Genomic DNA, 15,492 nt, shown 5'->3' with positions numbered 1-15,492 from the left:
GAAGGGAAGCGGCGCGAGAACGGCAGTTGGACGGAACCAGCCTCCCGGTGCTCCGCCCTCTGCCCTAGTCTTGACCACAGCCAATGAGGAGCTCCGCTCAGGCCGTGGGGCCACCCCCGCCCCACCAGGAGCCAATCCCGCTCTTCCAGGCAGCGCGCGTGGAGCGCTCGCGAGGCGGGGCGCGGCGTGGGCCCCGGCGCGCTGGGACCTCCTTCCAGTTTCTTAGCGGGGCAGGGACTGACCGTTGTTGAGGCCAATCAACCCCAGAAACTTTTCCTGTGGACTTGTCCGGTTGGAACATAAGAGGGCGATTTAATCCTTAGTATTTGAAAAGGGGCTCTCGGCCGAGGCGGGGCTTGAAAGGGTTCAAGTGATTGATAACCCGGTCAGCCAATAAGGATTGCTTCAGCGCCGGTTCCCGCTGGGTACACCCATATCAACGTAATGACTATTTAGGAACTGACAGTGCCCAAAGCTTGCACTGGGACCTCAGAGTCTCACGATGGGCAGCTGTCAGCCGAATACGCAACGACGGTCTCCTTCTGCTTGTCCAGGGGGCGTTGCCCCAGCAAACGAAGCCGCTAGCCAAGTCATCTGGTCCCGATGATCGACGTCCGCTCTGTCCAATGGTTCTCCTTATTGGGGGCGGGTCTCACGTAACGGGCCTATGGGGAGCCAGCTCCGGCTCAGCCAATAAGCGTGCAGACGGTGGGCGTGGCGGGAGGTTTGAAACTCAGTTTGGGGAGTTGAGCTGCAGTGCGCCCAGAGGTGGACTGGGGAGGCTGGGTAAGTAGTTGTGGGAAGAAAACAGGGACTAAGTCGGAGGGCCCGGCCGGCCCGAAGGTGCCACCCTTGCCGCCCCGCTGCGCCCGCCGCTGGGTTCCTGGGCTGCAAAGCGGGAAGACGGGGCAAGCGCGCCGCCGGGGGTTGGAGGGCGCCGGGGACTCAGACCTGAACCGCTTCTCCCAGGCATTCCGTCCTCGCGTCGGGCCGGGCCCTGCCCATCCTGGTCCTCCCGGTGGAGATGGGCTCCGCCAAGAGCGTGCCGGTCACCCCCGCGCGGCCTCCGCCGCACCACAAGCAGCTGGCCCGGGTGGCCGACCCTCGGTCCCCGAGTGCCGGCATCCTGCGCACTCCCATCCAGGTACGCCGGGGCCGGCTGGGGTGGCGGGGGAACGGTCCTGCCCGCGCTTGCTTCTGCGAGGGGCCTTTGTTTGCCCCCTGCGCAGTCGGAGTCCCCGAGTCCGGCTTGTTTGTCCTAACTTTCCCTCCTGACAGGTGGAGAGCTCTCCCCAGCCCAGCCTCCCAGTGGGGGAGCTGCTGGAAGGTTCTGCCGAGGAGCTGGAGTTTGACCCCCGCTCTCCCACCCTTGGCATCGCCCGGACACCTAGGAAGAGCAGCAGCGGTGAGTGGCAGTGGCGCTGGGAATTCCCGGCAGGGCTGTCACCTACTCTTTTTTTTTTTTTTTTGCTTTTTGGGGTCACACCCGCGATGCACAGGAGTCACTTCTGGCTCATGCACTCAGGAATTACTCCTGGCGGTGCTCGGGGGACCCTATGGGATGCTGGGATTCAAACCCGGGTCGGACGCGTGCAAGGCAAATGCCCTCCCCGCTGTGCTATCACTCCAGCCCCTGTCACCTACGCTTGGTGCTGGGACTCCGACAGGCAAGGCAAGGGCTTGCCCACTGAGCCTGGTCCCCGACGACGACGACGACGACGCCTTGTTTGTTTGATTTGGGGGCTATACCCGCTGGGGCTCAGGGGCTACTCCTGGCTCTGTGCTCAGAAGCCACTCCTGGCGGTGCGCCTGAGGGCCACATGTCGTTCTGGGGATGCAACCAGGGTGGACTGCGTGCAAGGCAAGCACCATAGCTCTGGACTATCTCTCCAGCCCCTCGTGGCTTTGCACCCTGCTGTGCTCAGGGCTTATTCCTGGCTCTGCTCAGTGATCACTCCTGGTGAGCCTGGAGGGACATTTGGGGTATCTGGGGATCGCTTCTGGCGAGCTCGGGGGGGGACATATGGGGTGCTGGGGACCCAACTCGGGTTGGCTGAGTGTAAGGCAAGCACCCTCCCCACTGTCTCTCCAGCCCCATTGACTCTTTATTTTGGGGTCGAGGGAGGGCTCGCCCAGTAGTGCTCAGGGTTACTCCTGGCTCTGCAGTCAGAAATCACCCCCGGGAGCATCAGGGCACCAACAGGATGCCAGGGATCAAACCCGGCCCTGGCTACCACATGCAGTGCCTCCCACTGTACTATTACTCCGGCTCTGCTTGGCTCTTTTTTTGTTTTTGTTTTTGTTGGGGGGTCACACCTGACAATACTCGGGGGTTACTCCTGGTTCTACCTGCTGTGCTATCACTCCAATCCTGGCTCTTTCTTTATCTTTTTTTTTTTGGGGGGGGGGGGTCACACCTGGCATTGCCCAGCGGTAACTCCTGGCTCTGCACTCAGGAATTACTCCTGGCAGTGCTCAGGGGACCATGTGGGATGCTGGGAATTGAACCAGAGTCAGCCGCATGCAAGGCAAACGCCCTACCAGCTGTGCTGTTCACACACACACACACACACACACACACACACACACACACACACACGTCTTTCTTAAAGGGGACTTCTTCCTCCTGTTCTTCTAGATCCAGCTAATTTTTGGGAGGGAGGAGCAGTGCCTGGGATGGAACACAGGATCTCATACTTGTTAGACAAGTACCCTACCACCAAATTATGTTTCAGGCCCCATGTCACTGTTTTCACTCTTTTCTCCTTTTCTCAATGTTTTGTGTTTTGCGCTCTCTCTCTCTCTCTCTCTCTCTCTCTCTCTCTCTCTCTCTCTCTCTCTCTCTCTGTCTCTCTCACTTCCTGACTGTCTCTCTCTCCTCCCACCCACCCCACCCCCATTCTTCACCTTCTTGGTTGTGAGTCCCAGGGCTACTATATGTTCCTGTATCTTTTTCTCCTTTCCAATAGAATGACTTCTTTCTTTCATAATTTTTTGGGGGGTCACACCCAGCAATGCTGAGGGGTTCCTCCTGGCTCAGCTCTCAGGAATCATTCCTTTACTCCTGGTGGTGCTCGGGGGACCCTATGGGTTGCTGGGGATCGAACCCGGGTCAGCCATATGCCCTGCAACCCCCTCCCCACTGTCCCATTGCCCCGGCCCCAATAATTTTTTTTCTACCAGAGGGTCCTTGCCTTACTGTACCTCTCCTCTGCAGACCCCACGAGCCCACTGGTGACACAGCTGATTGAAGCCCTTGGGATCGAAGACCCCAGACCGAATCTGCCCCCCGAACCTGCCCTGCCCTCGGAGACGCCATCATCTTCTGAATTGGACTGGTCTGTGGGCACCCAGTTTGCCCTGGAGGATCCGATGCCACCCGGAAGCCAGCCCGAGCTACCCTGCAAACTGCTGCCTTCTAAGGAAGACACGGAGCCCCTCCCAAATACCCCTGTGGCCAGCCAGGGCTCAGACAAGCCCTTGAAAGACCCTGAGACGCCCAGATCTTCAGGTACAGACGCTGCGGACAAGGGGCGGGGGCGGGGGGGCAGCAGTGGGAGGAGGTCCACGGGGTTGGAAGAGTAAGCTCTGCACCCTTCCACTTGGTGCTCGGCACCCATGCCTTCCCCACCCTAGGTTCTAAGCGAAATAGGAGGAAGCCCAAAGGAAAGGTGCTGGGGAGATCGCCCCTCGCCGTCCTGTCCGATGACAACTCCCCCGGCACGCTGGCGTCACGGCAGGTAAGGGGAAAGAGGGTGGTGTGTTTTGGGGGTTGTATTTTTTGGGTCTTTTTTTGTTTTGTTTTTGCTGAGGGGCCACACCTGGTGATGCTCGGGGGTTACTCCTGGCTCTGCATTCAGGAATCGCTCCTGGAAAGCTCAGGGGACCAGAGGGGATGCCTGGGATCAAACCCAGGTTGGCCATGTGCCAGGCAAATCCGACCCACTGTGCTACCTGTCTCTCTGGTCCCAGAGAGTAGAGGCTCTTGGGATATCCACCGTGGAGGCTGGGGAGCCTCTCTCCCTGGTTCCTCCTTCTGGAAGCTTCCTCCTACCCCTCAGTGAGTGCAGCTGCCTTTTGCAGGGCAAGCGGCTTTCTCCCCTGAGCGAAAACGTTCGGGCCCTAAAGGAAGGGGCTCTCCTGGGGACCGGCGGACTCGTGAAAGCCGGAGGAGGAGGAGCATGGGAGCCGGGCCAGGACCATGACAAGGAGAACCAGCACTTCCCCTTGGTGGAGAGCTAGCCCGGCGCGCAGCACTCAGCACCCAGCACCCAGCATCCCGCTGCACCGGGCACCTCCGCCCTGGCCCGGAGAGAGACTGGAGAGGCTGATTTTCTTTGACTGTCCCTGAACGTCACGACTTTCCCGCTGCCCGTGAGAGTTTTGGATTGCGCTTTCTCTGTGTTTTATTATGTGTCTTGGTTTATTAAAGGAGGTGATTTTAAAATGATGTCACGATGGGGAATTTTTCATTGTGTATTGTGGGGGGCACCATCAGGATCCCGCCGGGGGCCCTTGCGGTCCTGGACTCAAGAGATTTATTTTGAGTGGTGGGAGCCACACGCGGCTGTGCTCTGGGCTTACTCCCGGTGGGCTTGGGGGAACCTTATGGGATGCCGGGGATCGGACCTGGGTTAAGTGGTGCTTTTTTTTTTTTTTTGTCTGGCTTTTTGGGTCACACCTAGCGATGCACAGGGCTTACTCCTGGCTCTGCACTCAGGAATTACTCCTGGTGCTGCTCCAGGGACCCTATGGGATGCTGGGAATCAAACCCGGGTCGGCTGCATGCAAGGCAAATGCCCTCCCTCCCCGCTGTGCTATCTCTCCAGCCCCTTAAGTGATGTTTTTTTTTTTTTTTTTTTTGCTTTTTGGGTCACACCTGGCAATGCACTCAGACTCAGGAATCACCCCGGTGGTGCTCAGGGGACCCTATAGGATGCTGGGAATCGAACCCGGGTCGGCCGCGTGCAAGGCAAACGCCCTCCCCGCTGTGCTACTGCTCCAGCCCCTTAAGTGGTGCTTTTAACTGTTACGCCTAAACCTCGCCTGGGTCTCATGTATGGGGAATGGCAGCCTCGGAAGCATCGTCTGTAGTGTGCATGACCCCCTGCCCCCGCCAGCCCCCTCTAATACCTCCAAGCCGCTTTTAAGCACCTCTCTTAAACCCTGGCCTCTGCCCTCTGGTTCTTAGGTGTTTGCTTTGAGGACTGTCACGCTCAGTATTCTGGTCACTTCCAGGTCTGGCCGTCTCACCCTCACCTGTATCCAGTTCCCGCGCTGGCATTTCTGTCAGTTGGCCCCGGGGCGGCCGGGGACATGGCTCTCGGGGCTAGTGGACACGCTCTGCCCAGGTTTGATCCCTGCACCTCACAGTCCCCAGAGCACTGCTGGAGGAGCCACACCCCTCCCCCAGCATCATTCCAGGAGTAGCCCCAGAGTACCACCAGGTATGGTCCCCAAACACAAAACCCCAAAGTCAGCCTGTCTAAGGGTGAGTCTCTGCTCTTGCCTCCAGAGTTATTTCTCGCCTCTACTCCCCGTTCCCTCGAGTAAAGCATCATCCGGCCGTCTCCCAAGCCCAGACCTTAGCCATTATGTTCAGCTTATTATTTTCCATATCCCATACCCCAGCACTTGGTCACTAAATCATATTCTTTCTTTTTTTTTTTTTTGGAGGCGGGGGCACACCCAGGGGTGCTCAGGGCTTACTCCTGGCTCTGAGCTCAAAGGTTATTCCTGTCAGGGCTTGAGGGATCATGTGGGGTGTCAGGATCAAACAGGATGACCAACGGACAAGGCAAATGCCCCACCTGTGAAAACCTCCTCCTGACCTACCTCGGGCCGTCCCTGTGAGACCTGACCTTCTGCCCCTCCCCCATCTGGGCAGTCTGTGTAGTACCAGCCTTTCTCATCCCATCTCTAATACTTTATTTACTTGTTCATTTATTTTGGCTTTTTGGGTCATCTCTGGTGATGCTTAGGGGTTAGTCCTGACTCTGCACTGACTCTGCACTCAGGGACTACTACTAGCAGTGCTCAGGGGACCATATGGGATGCCGGGGCTTACACCCGGTCAGCCACGTGCAAGGCAAACACCCTCCCCGCTGCACTATCACTGCTCTAATACTTTTTTTTTTTTTTTTTTTTTTTGCTTTTTGGGTCACACCGGCGATGCACAGGGGTTACTTCTGGCTCTGCATTCAGGAATTACCCCTGGCGGTGCTCAGGGATCCTATGGGATGCTGGGAATCGAACCCAGGTCGGCCACGTGCAAGGCAAACGCCCTACCCACTGTGCTATCACTCCACTAATGCTTTTTTTTTTTCCCACTTTTTGGGTCACACCCGGCAATGCACAGGGGTCACTCCTGTGCTCTACACTCAGGAATTACAGGAATTACCCCTGGCTGAGCTCAGGGGACCATATGGGATGCTGGGAATCGAACCCGGGTCGGCCGCGTGCAAGGCAAACGCCCTACCCACTGAGCTATCACTCCAGCCCTCCACTAATACTTTCTTAAGTGGAAGCTGCACCTTTGGGCGGCAGAAATGGAGAGGAAACGGGACCCTACAGCCAGACTGAGCCACTCCACTTTATTGCAGGAAAGAAAAAGGAAAAGCGAAAGGATGAAGGGGGTGCAGGAGCCTAAGTGATACCCGGAACACGGTCGCCGATCTGAGCATCCCGGGTCACCCCGTGGCTCTGAGGGAGGAGGCCTGGGGCTTGGCTGGGAACCTGGTGGCCTGTCCAGGGCTGGGAGCGCTGGTGTCCTTCCTATCAGCGGACGCTATCAGGACCAGCGAGAGCAAGCAGAGGCCCCAGAAGGAGCCGGGGCAGCTGTGTGCCCCTGAGTTCCTGATGCTGCCCCCTCTCCAGAGTCCCCAATCTTCTCTAGGGGGAAGTTGGCTGGGGTTGGCAGCGGGGGTCTAGAAGAGGAAACGCTTTCAAGCCATGTGGGGGGAGGCAAGGGGGGCTGGGTCACCCCCTCCTCCTCCAGCCGCCTCAGTTCCAGATTTTGAGGAAGCTGTCCCAGGAGCCCGTAGCCACGGCCATGCCGTCAGCTGTGACCCCCAGGCAGCTGACTCTGTTGTCGTGGCCAGAGAGGATGCCTGCAGACAAGGGGAAGGGGTCAGGGGTGCATCAGGACCCCCCATTCGGGTAGGTACCCCGGGGATTCACCCGCCAGGTGGAGACTGAGAATGGAATGGCCTAAAGGGAGAGCTCCCTCGGACCCTCCTCTTCCTCCAGCCGGGGGCACCCTCACTGGCTTCTAGAAAACACCACAGGGGACCCTTCCGTCCTGATCCTTGAAAGACACCGAGGCCCAGAGAGGAAGGGACTCGCCCCGGGGTGCTCAGGAGCTAGGCCCAGACTCAAGATTTGGGTCTCCCCAGAGGGATCCCTTCGATTTTTTGCTTTTGGCCTGGGGAGGGAAGGGTTGGGTCCACACCAGGCGGGGCTCAAACTTTGTTCGAACATTCCAGGGGGACTAGAGAACTAGTATAGTGGGTAAGGTGCTTGCTTCCACGCAGCCGATCGGGGCTCAATCCGCCCCCACCCTCAGTGACCCCCCCCCAGCACCATGAGGAGTGCTTTCGGAGCACAGAGCCAGGTGTAAGCCTTGAGCATCGCCACATGTGGCCCCCCAAAACCAGAGACAAAAAGAACAGACTCCTATGTTTCGTTTTGTTTTTCTTTTTGGGTCACATGTGGTGATGCCCAGGGGTGACTCCTGGCTGTGTACTCAGGAAGTACTCCTGGCGGTGCTCGGAGGACCCTGAGAATGAGGTGCTCCCACCCTGGGATGCTGGGAATCGAACCCGTGTCAGCTGTGCGCAGGGCAAAAAAATGCCCTCCCCACTGTGCTACTGTTCCAGCCCTCCTGTGTTTTTTTTTGAACATAGGAATGAGCCCAGGGCCTTAAAGAAAAAAAAAAAAAAAAAAAGAGCCCCTGGGCTGGAGCGATAGCACAGCACCCGGGTTCAATTCCCAGCATCCCATAGGGTCCCCTGAGCACCACCAGGAGTAATTCCTGAGTGCAGAGCCAGGAGTAACCCCTGTGCATCGCCGGGTGTGACCCCAAAAAGTAAAAAAAAAAAAAAAAAAAAAAAGCCTCTAGACTATCCCTGGCCCAGAGGGACTAGATTCTGAGGGCAGGAAGTAGGGAACAGCCAGGAAGAGGAGGAGGAGGGATGAGGGGAGGAGCAGGGGCGGGTTTGGAGGGGGGGTCTCCCAGCAGAGAGAGCAGGGCGTGGGGTGGGGGGCCCTTACCCACACGCTCGCCCTTCATGGAGTCCCAGACGTTGCAGTTGAAGTCGTCATAGCCAGCGAAGAGCAGGCGGCCGCTGAGGGAGAAGGCCACGGACGTGATGCCACAGAGGACGCTCTCGTGGGCGTAGGTGGCCAGCTCCTGGTCCGCCCGCAGGTCGAACAGGCGGCACGAGGCGTCGTCCGAGCCCGTGCAGATGGCCTCTCCGCTGGGGAAGAACTGAGGGGCCGGGGCCGTGGGGGTCAGCACTCACACCACCCTGCAGCCCACCACCCCCGCCCTCAGCCTCTCAGCCTGGCCCCTCCCCCGCGCAGGGCACGCCCTCCGGCAGCCGCCCTCTGTCACAGGCTGATGCAGGCTCCGACCTTCCACGGCACCGATGCTGAGGGCTCCGGTCCCGGGGGCCAGAGGGAGAACCACTGGGAAGCCCCTGAACCTCCCCAGTGACCACCTCAGTGGTCATTTGCCTTGCATCCGGCTGCCCCGGGGTCCATCCCCAGCATCCCATAGGGTCCCTGAGTACTCCCAGGAGTCATTCCTGAGTGCAGAGCCGGGAGGGACCCCTGAGCATCACTGGGTGTCACCCAAAGAGCCCCAAATGCCCTGCCAAGGGGCAGGAGTGATAGCACAGTGGGGTAGGGTGTTTGCAACGTGTGTGGTCAACCTGGGTTCGATCCCTAGCATCCCGTATGGTCCCCCGAAACTGCAGGGGTGTAACCCGAGTGCAGAGCCAGAAGTAACGCCTGAGCATTGCTGAGGGTGGGCCAAAATACTAAAATGAATAATTTTTTGTTTGTTTGTTTTTGGGTCACACCCGGCAACACTCAGGGGTTACTACTGACTCTGCACTCAGGAATGACTCCTGGTGGTGCTCAGGGGACCCTATGAGATGCTGGGAATCAAACCTGGGTCAGTCACGTGCAAGGCAAACGCCCTCCCCGCTGTGCTATCGCTCCAGCCCCCTAAATATTTTTTTTTATAAATAGTAAATAAACATCTCGACTGAGAAAGGGCAAATGTTGGGGCTCCCAGGCCAGCACATGTCTTGCGGGCGGGAGGCCCTGGACTCATCCCAAGAACATCCTTGTCAGTGTCACGAAAGAGAAGAGGTGGCAGAATGATGCCCATTTAAAGGAAACGAAGGACCAGAGGACTAGCACGGTGGGGAGGGCGCCTTGCATCCGCTGACCCAGGTTCCATCCCCGGCATCCCATATGGTCCCTGAGGACTTCCAGGAGTAATTCCTGAGTGCAGGGCCAGGAGTAACTCCTGAGTATGACTGGGTGTGGCCCAAAAACCCAATAAAATAAAATAAAAATAAAGAAAATGAAAAGTGGGGGCTGGAGGGATGGGACAGACGTTAAGGCATTTGCCTTGTCTTGAGGCTGACCTGGGTTTGATCCTGGCTCCGCTTAAGATCCCCAAAGTCTTCCCCAGAGTAATCCCTGAGCACTGAGGCAGAAGTAAGTCCTGAGCTATGCTGAATGTGACCCCCCAAACAACAACAACAATACCAAAATCACACAGAGGCATGCTGTGTGCCACTTACTACTAAGGCCCAGAAAAAGCTGAGCCAGAGAGGTGATATGATAGGAGTGGCTACACCTGTGTGTGGCCAAGCCCAGTTTGATGCTCAGCAGCACCTAAGGTCCCTGAGTGACCGCTGACCACAGAGCCAGGAGTTAGCTCTGAGCACTTCCGGGTGTGGCAAAAAACAAAACAAAACAAAAAAACCATCAAACAATAAAAAAGGAGGCTGGGGCCAGAGAGATAGCACAATGGGTAGGGCTCTTGGCTTGCAGACGGCCAACTTGGATTCAATCCCTGGCACCCCATATGGCCCCCTGAGCACACCAGGAGTGACCCCTGAGCACAGAGCCAGGAGTAAGCCCAGAGCACAGATGGGTGTGGCTCAAAAGCTGAAAAGCCAGCAAGAGGTGAGGGGAGATAAGGAGATAATCCGGGCACAAGCCTTGCATGCAGAGGGCTGCAAACTGCATCCCCAGCACGACTGCCTGGGCCACTCCTACCCCCAGTGCCGCCTCGTCTAACCTTGTGTGACCTTGGTGACCCTCAGGTTCACCAGGACCCAGCCTTGGAACCATCTGACCTACTTGATTATCTCCCAGTGTTACCTCCAGCCCACTGTGTGCTGCTCAGGAGGCAAAAGCAAACAAACAAGGGACTGGAGCCATAGCACAGCGGGGAGGGCGTTTGCCTTGCACAGCCGACCAGGGTTCGATTCCCAGCATCCCATATGGTCGCCCAAGCACCACCATGAGTAATTCCTGAGTGCATGAGCCAGGAGTGACCCCTGTGCATCGCCAGGTGTGGCCCAAAAAAGAAAAAAAAACAGCAAACAAAACAAACATCCCCGAGCTAAAAATACTAAAACCAAGGGCTCCATGGACTGGGGCATCTGCCTGGCATGTAAGAAGCCCGGGTTCCGGCCCCCACCCCCACCGCAATGCTCCGAGCAACCCCTGAGCACAGAGCAGGGAGCAGCCCCCCTACTGGCCCCATAGGATGGGCCCCCCTCAAAAAAGGGGGAAAACAAAAGGTGGGATTTCTGGGTCTCATCATGGGAGGGATGTAATCCAGCTCATCTGCAAGATTGAGCTAATCCAGCGGGCTGATCCTACCCGCTCTCTAATCTACTCATCCGACTGGCCTCCTGCAGATGACAAAACGTGACAGGCTGTGTGGGGACCGACTCATTCCTCATGGAGACGTCTGGGGTTTGGTTTGCTACTTCTGGGCCACGCCGGGCGGTGCTCAGGGCTTACTCCTGGATGGCTCTGCGCTCAGGGATTACTCATGGCGGGGCTCAGGGCAGCCTATGTGGTCCCAGGGATGGAACCAGGCCACATGCAAGACAAAGAACATAGTCCCTGGGGGGCTGGAGCAATAGCACAGCGGGGAGAGCGTTTGCCTTGCCCGCTGCCTACCCGGGATCGATTCCCAGCATCCTATAGGGTCCCCTGAGCACCGCCAGGAGTCATTCCTGATGCAGAGCCAGGAGTAACCCCTGTGCATCACTGGGTGTGACCCAAAAAGCAAAATAAATAAATAAATAAATAAAAAGAACATAGTCCCTGTTACTCTCTCCAGCCCTGGAACCTCTCGGAAGGGCGTTTGTTCCCAGGGGAGTGTTTAAAAGCGGGAGACTAGGGGTTGGGGCGATAGCACAGCGGGAAGGACGTTTACTTTGCACATCGCCGACCCGACCCGGGTCTGATTCCCCCGCATCCCATATGGTCCCCTGAGCACCACCAGGAGTCATTCCTGAGTGCAGAGCTAGGAGTAACCCCTGAGCATCGCTGGGTGTGACCCCAAAAATAAATAAATAAATGAATAAATAAGTAAAAGCAGGAGGCCAGCCAGCAAGGGCTGAGGCTGCAGCTGTGTGTGTGTGTGGTGGGGGGCATGAGGCAGTCTGGGGGGGCTCACGCAGATGGCGTTGATGTCCGACTCATGGCCCGTGAACGTCTGCCGGCACGTCCCCTCCCGCACGTCCCAGAGCTTGGCGCTGGCGTCGCAAGCGCCCGAGATGAAGAGTTTGAAGTCGGGGGACACGGCCAGGCTCATGCAGTCCCCGGTGTGGCCCACGAACACCGTCTTCTGCTGCCCAGTCTCAATGTCCCACAGGGCGCTGCCGGGAAGGGGACACTGTCACCGGGCCGGGCCACTCCAGGCTCCCCAGGAGAGGCCGGCCGGAGGGGCCCCCGCCCGGCATCCTCACCAGGTCGTGTCCCCCGAGCTGGTCACGATGTTGTTGTCGTCCAAGAACCGGCAGCAAGAGAGATAACCTGGGGGGAGGGGACGGTTGTTTCCCCGGCTGCGGGGCCACCACCCTCGGGAGGGGGACACCTCGCTCACCGGTGTGTGCGGACAGCTCCCGGCTGACCTTGACCGTGCCCTCCCGGGACTTGAGGCTGTACACGGAGCACATGTTGTCCAGCCCACCGCAAGCCACGAAGTTCCCCGATGGGGCGTAGGCGCAGGTCATGACCCAGGAGGAGCGCAGCGGGATGGCATGCACCTGGGGGGGTCAGAGGCAGGGCCTGCTTTGGGGGTCCCCCCCCCACCAGCTCGGGCGGCTGGGGCAGGCGGGGCGCCAGGCGGGGCGGGTACCTTATTGGTGGTGTAGGTGTCCCAGACGATCAGCTTCCCGTCCTGCGAGGCACTGACCAGCAGCCTGCACGGGTGGGTGGGGGTGACACCTCCCATCACCAAACCCCTCTCCCCTCCCTCCGCCAAGCCGCCCTGCGCCGAGCCCCTCTCACGGCTCACTTGGAGTCAGTGGCCCAGTGCATGGCGTAGATCTTGGCCAGGTGCCCCCTCAGCGTCCGCCGGGTTCTCATCTGGACCCGTCCCGCCACCTCGAGGCCAGAGACCAGCTGCAGGAGAGGGCAGGGGGCGGCAGGAGAAGGCAAGTGAGGGACTGGAGCGATAGCACAGCGGGGAGGATGTTTGCCTTGCACGCGGCTGACCCGGGTTCGATTTCCAGCATCCCAGGGGCCCCTGAGCACCCTTAGAGGTAGTTCCTGAGTGCAGAGCCAGGAGGAACCCCTGAGCATCACCGGGTGTCCCAAAAAGCAAAAATAGAAAGAAAGAAAAAAAGAAAGAAAGAAAGAAAGAAAGAAAGAAAGAAAGAAAGAAAGAAAGAAAGAAAGAAAGAAAGAAAGGAAAGAAAGAAAGAAAGAAAGAAAGAAAGAAAGAAAGAAAGAAAGAAAGAAAGAAAGAAAGAAAGAAAGAAAGAAAGAAAGAAAGAAAGAAAGAAAGAAAGAAAGAAGGAAAGAAAAAGAAGGCAAGTGGGGCTGGAGCGATAGCACAGCGGGTAGGGCATTTGCCTTGCACGCGGCCGACCTGGGTTCGATCCCCGGCATCCCCATACGGTCCCCCAAGCACTGCCAGGAGCAATTCCTGAGTGCAAGCCAGGAGTAACCCCTGAGCATCGCTGGGTGTGACCCATAAAGCAAAGAAAAAAAAAAAAAGAAAAGAAGGCCAGTGAGCAGGTGTCTGCCCGGATGCTACCATCCCTGCCACCATAGAGGGTCCAGCCTTAGGTCATAGCCTGGCCTGAGAGAAGGGCCTGGGGGGCGGGAGGCAGATACAGGCAGGACAGCATCATTTGGAGTTCAGGACGGAGATGCAGGGGCCGGAGAGACAGAATAGCGGGGAGAGCACTAGCATAGCACATGGCCGACCAGGGGTTGATCCCCAGCACCCCATATGGTCCCATGGGTCCCGCCAGGAGTGATCCCTGGGCACAGAGCCTGGAGTCAGGCCTGAGCACAGCAGGAGATGGTCCCCAAACAAAAGCCAAAGCTAACAGACCAAAGAAAGGAATCAGGGGACAAGAGAGACACTATCTTGGGTTGTATAGATAGTCTCCAAGTATCCAAGTATCAGCGCTTGCCTTGCATGCGGCTGATCCGGGTTCGATCCCCAGCATCCCATATGATCCCCTGAGCACCTCCAGGAATAATTCCTGAGCGCAGAGGCGGGAGTAAGCCCTGAGAACCACTGGGTGTGGCCCAAAAACAAGAAGAGAGAAAGAAAGAAAAAAAAGGGAAAGAAAGAAGGAAAAGAGAGAAAGAATAGAAAGAGAGAGAGAGAGAGAGGAGAGAGAATGAAAGAAAGAAAGGGGCTGGAGCTATAGCAGAGTGGGTAGGGCATTTGACTTGCACGTGGCCGACCCAGGTTCGATCCCCAACATCCCATAGGGTCCCCCGAGCACCGCCAGGAATAATTCCTGAGCGCAGAGCCGGGAGAAACCCCTGAGCATCACCTGGCTGTGACCCAAAAAAAAAAAAAAAGAGTGAGAGAGAAAGAACTGAGGTCTTGAAGGCCCTCAGCCCTGTATTCGTGTGTGTGTGTGTGTGTGTGTGTGTGTGGCACATGGTTAAGTGTTTAGTGAAGATCTCTGCCAAGCTCAGATGCCACCGAGTCGAAGAATTCTTTCCACTCTTGGAAAGAATGTGCCACTCTAGGAAAGGAAAACAGCCCCCACCTGTCCCCGCAAGGCGGCCTCTGCCCTTTGCTCGACCCCAGAGATGAGCAAGTGTGGGGGAAACGGGCCACGAACCCACACACTCCTTAGGACGCACGTCGGGGTCAGGACCCCTCCCTTCCCTCTGGCCGGGCACGGGGCTCCCGGGTGGGTTCCTGGGTGTCACCCCCGCCTCAGGACAGGCTGGGCGGAAGTGCCCGAAGCTCAGGGAGTGCGGCCCCTCCCCACTCTCCCCTCCAGCCTCACCTCTGCCAGGGTGATGTCGGCACAGGCCTTCCTGGCATCCTGGGGGGAAAGCAGACATCAGGGGGGAGGGCGGGGGGCACAGGGCCCGGGGAGGGGCTGCAGTGCTACGGGCTCAACTGCGCAGTGGGGAACTCGCAGGGAAGGGGGGCCTCTAAGGGGCTGTCCAGGGGCAGGGCTCGCCCCCTTTGGCCAGGTTCTCGGTTCTGTGTTTTCTGGGGCGGGTAGTGGGGTTACTGCAATCTGTTTCTTGAGCTGTTCCGCTTCCTGCCGCAGCTGCTCCATCTCCCCCATGGCTGTAGGTGCAGGGGTGTGACTCCTGCTGGAAACAGGGGGGTGGGCCTGTCGGGTGGGGGGACCCCTCCAGGAGTGGTCTCGGTCCCTCACGCCCCACGCCAGACACCTCATGAGGTTTCTGGAACCCGCAGCAGCCGGAAAAGCGGGAAGTGGCTAAGCCAGGGGCTGGCCTCAACCTCCCCTCCAGCCCCTCCAGGTCCAGGGGTCCCCGGGAAGCCTGCTGAGCCCTCCCTGCAGCCCCGGGGGCCCCCCTTACTTGGGCTTCTTTCCCTGGGCCTCTCCCCTCCTTCAGCTCCGGTGCCCGGGGCGCCGCCTCACTCCCCGCGCCACCGGCCGTGCCCGCCTGTCACCTGCCCCTGCTCTGCTGGCAAAGGAGCTGGCCCGGCCTGGCCCCGGCTGGGGAGGGGTGGGGAGGGGAGGGCCCCCGAGGACGTCAGGCAAATGCAATCAACGGGCAGGGCTGGGGAGGGGGGCGGGCAGGCAGCAGAGCCGGGGCCGGGCCCTGGGAGGGGTGCGACTGGAGAGTGAGAGAGGAGGAGTCCCCCACACACACAAGCCCGGGGAGAGAGGAGGCCTCAAGGGGTGCTCCCCCACGCCCCGCCCCCCAGACTCTGCCACGGAGATAAGAGCATCAGGCCCCACGGATTAGAGCCAAGCTGTGAGGATT

The 15,492-nt window shown here is 58.5% G+C and overlaps 2 protein-coding genes across 5 annotated transcripts; one reads left to right on the top strand and one right to left on the bottom strand.

Annotated features, from left to right (window-relative positions):
* Window positions 1–104: 104 nt before the first annotated feature.
* CDCA3 (cell division cycle associated 3) lies at window positions 105–4,502 on the top strand. Of its 2 annotated transcripts, none has more exons than XM_055143249.1 (6): window positions 105–629; window positions 970–1,144; window positions 1,279–1,405; window positions 3,218–3,511; window positions 3,637–3,740; window positions 4,084–4,502. In XM_055143249.1, exons 1-6 carry the CDS (start codon window positions 604–606, stop codon window positions 4,240–4,242), a joined length of 885 nt encoding a protein of 294 aa, XP_054999224.1. In that variant the 5' UTR covers window positions 105–603; the 3' UTR covers window positions 4,243–4,502. The 2 variants fall into 2 exon arrangements, with proteins under 2 accessions (XP_054999224.1, XP_004610524.1); XM_004610467.2 differs by having other exon boundaries at window positions 105–786; window positions 4,084–4,501.
* A 2,072-nt stretch (window positions 4,503–6,574) lies between these two features.
* GNB3 (G protein subunit beta 3) lies at window positions 6,575–15,174 on the bottom strand. 3 transcript variants are annotated; one of them, XM_004610465.3, is made up of 10 exons: window positions 15,082–15,174; window positions 14,766–14,847; window positions 14,532–14,570; window positions 12,563–12,669; window positions 12,404–12,467; window positions 12,149–12,311; window positions 12,012–12,078; window positions 11,720–11,921; window positions 8,272–8,488; window positions 6,575–7,109 (listed from the first exon to the last, which is right to left on the bottom strand). In XM_004610465.3, exons 2-10 carry the CDS (start codon window positions 14,820–14,822, stop codon window positions 7,003–7,005), a joined length of 1,023 nt encoding a protein of 340 aa, XP_004610522.1. In that variant the 5' UTR covers window positions 14,823–14,847; window positions 15,082–15,174; the 3' UTR covers window positions 6,575–7,002. The 3 variants fall into 3 exon arrangements, with proteins under 3 accessions (XP_004610522.1, XP_054999222.1, XP_054999223.1); XM_055143247.1 differs by having other exon boundaries at window positions 14,766–14,850; window positions 15,082–15,168; XM_055143248.1 differs by lacking the exon at window positions 14,766–14,847 and having other exon boundaries at window positions 15,082–15,162.
* Window positions 15,175–15,492: the final 318 nt, after the last annotated feature.

Source organism: Sorex araneus, chromosome 6 (genome assembly GCF_027595985.1).
Source record: "Sorex araneus isolate mSorAra2 chromosome 6, mSorAra2.pri, whole genome shotgun sequence".
Classification (NCBI taxonomy): domain Eukaryota; kingdom Metazoa; phylum Chordata; class Mammalia; order Eulipotyphla; family Soricidae; genus Sorex; species Sorex araneus.
This window is presented reverse-complemented; position numbering and strand designations above follow the sequence as displayed.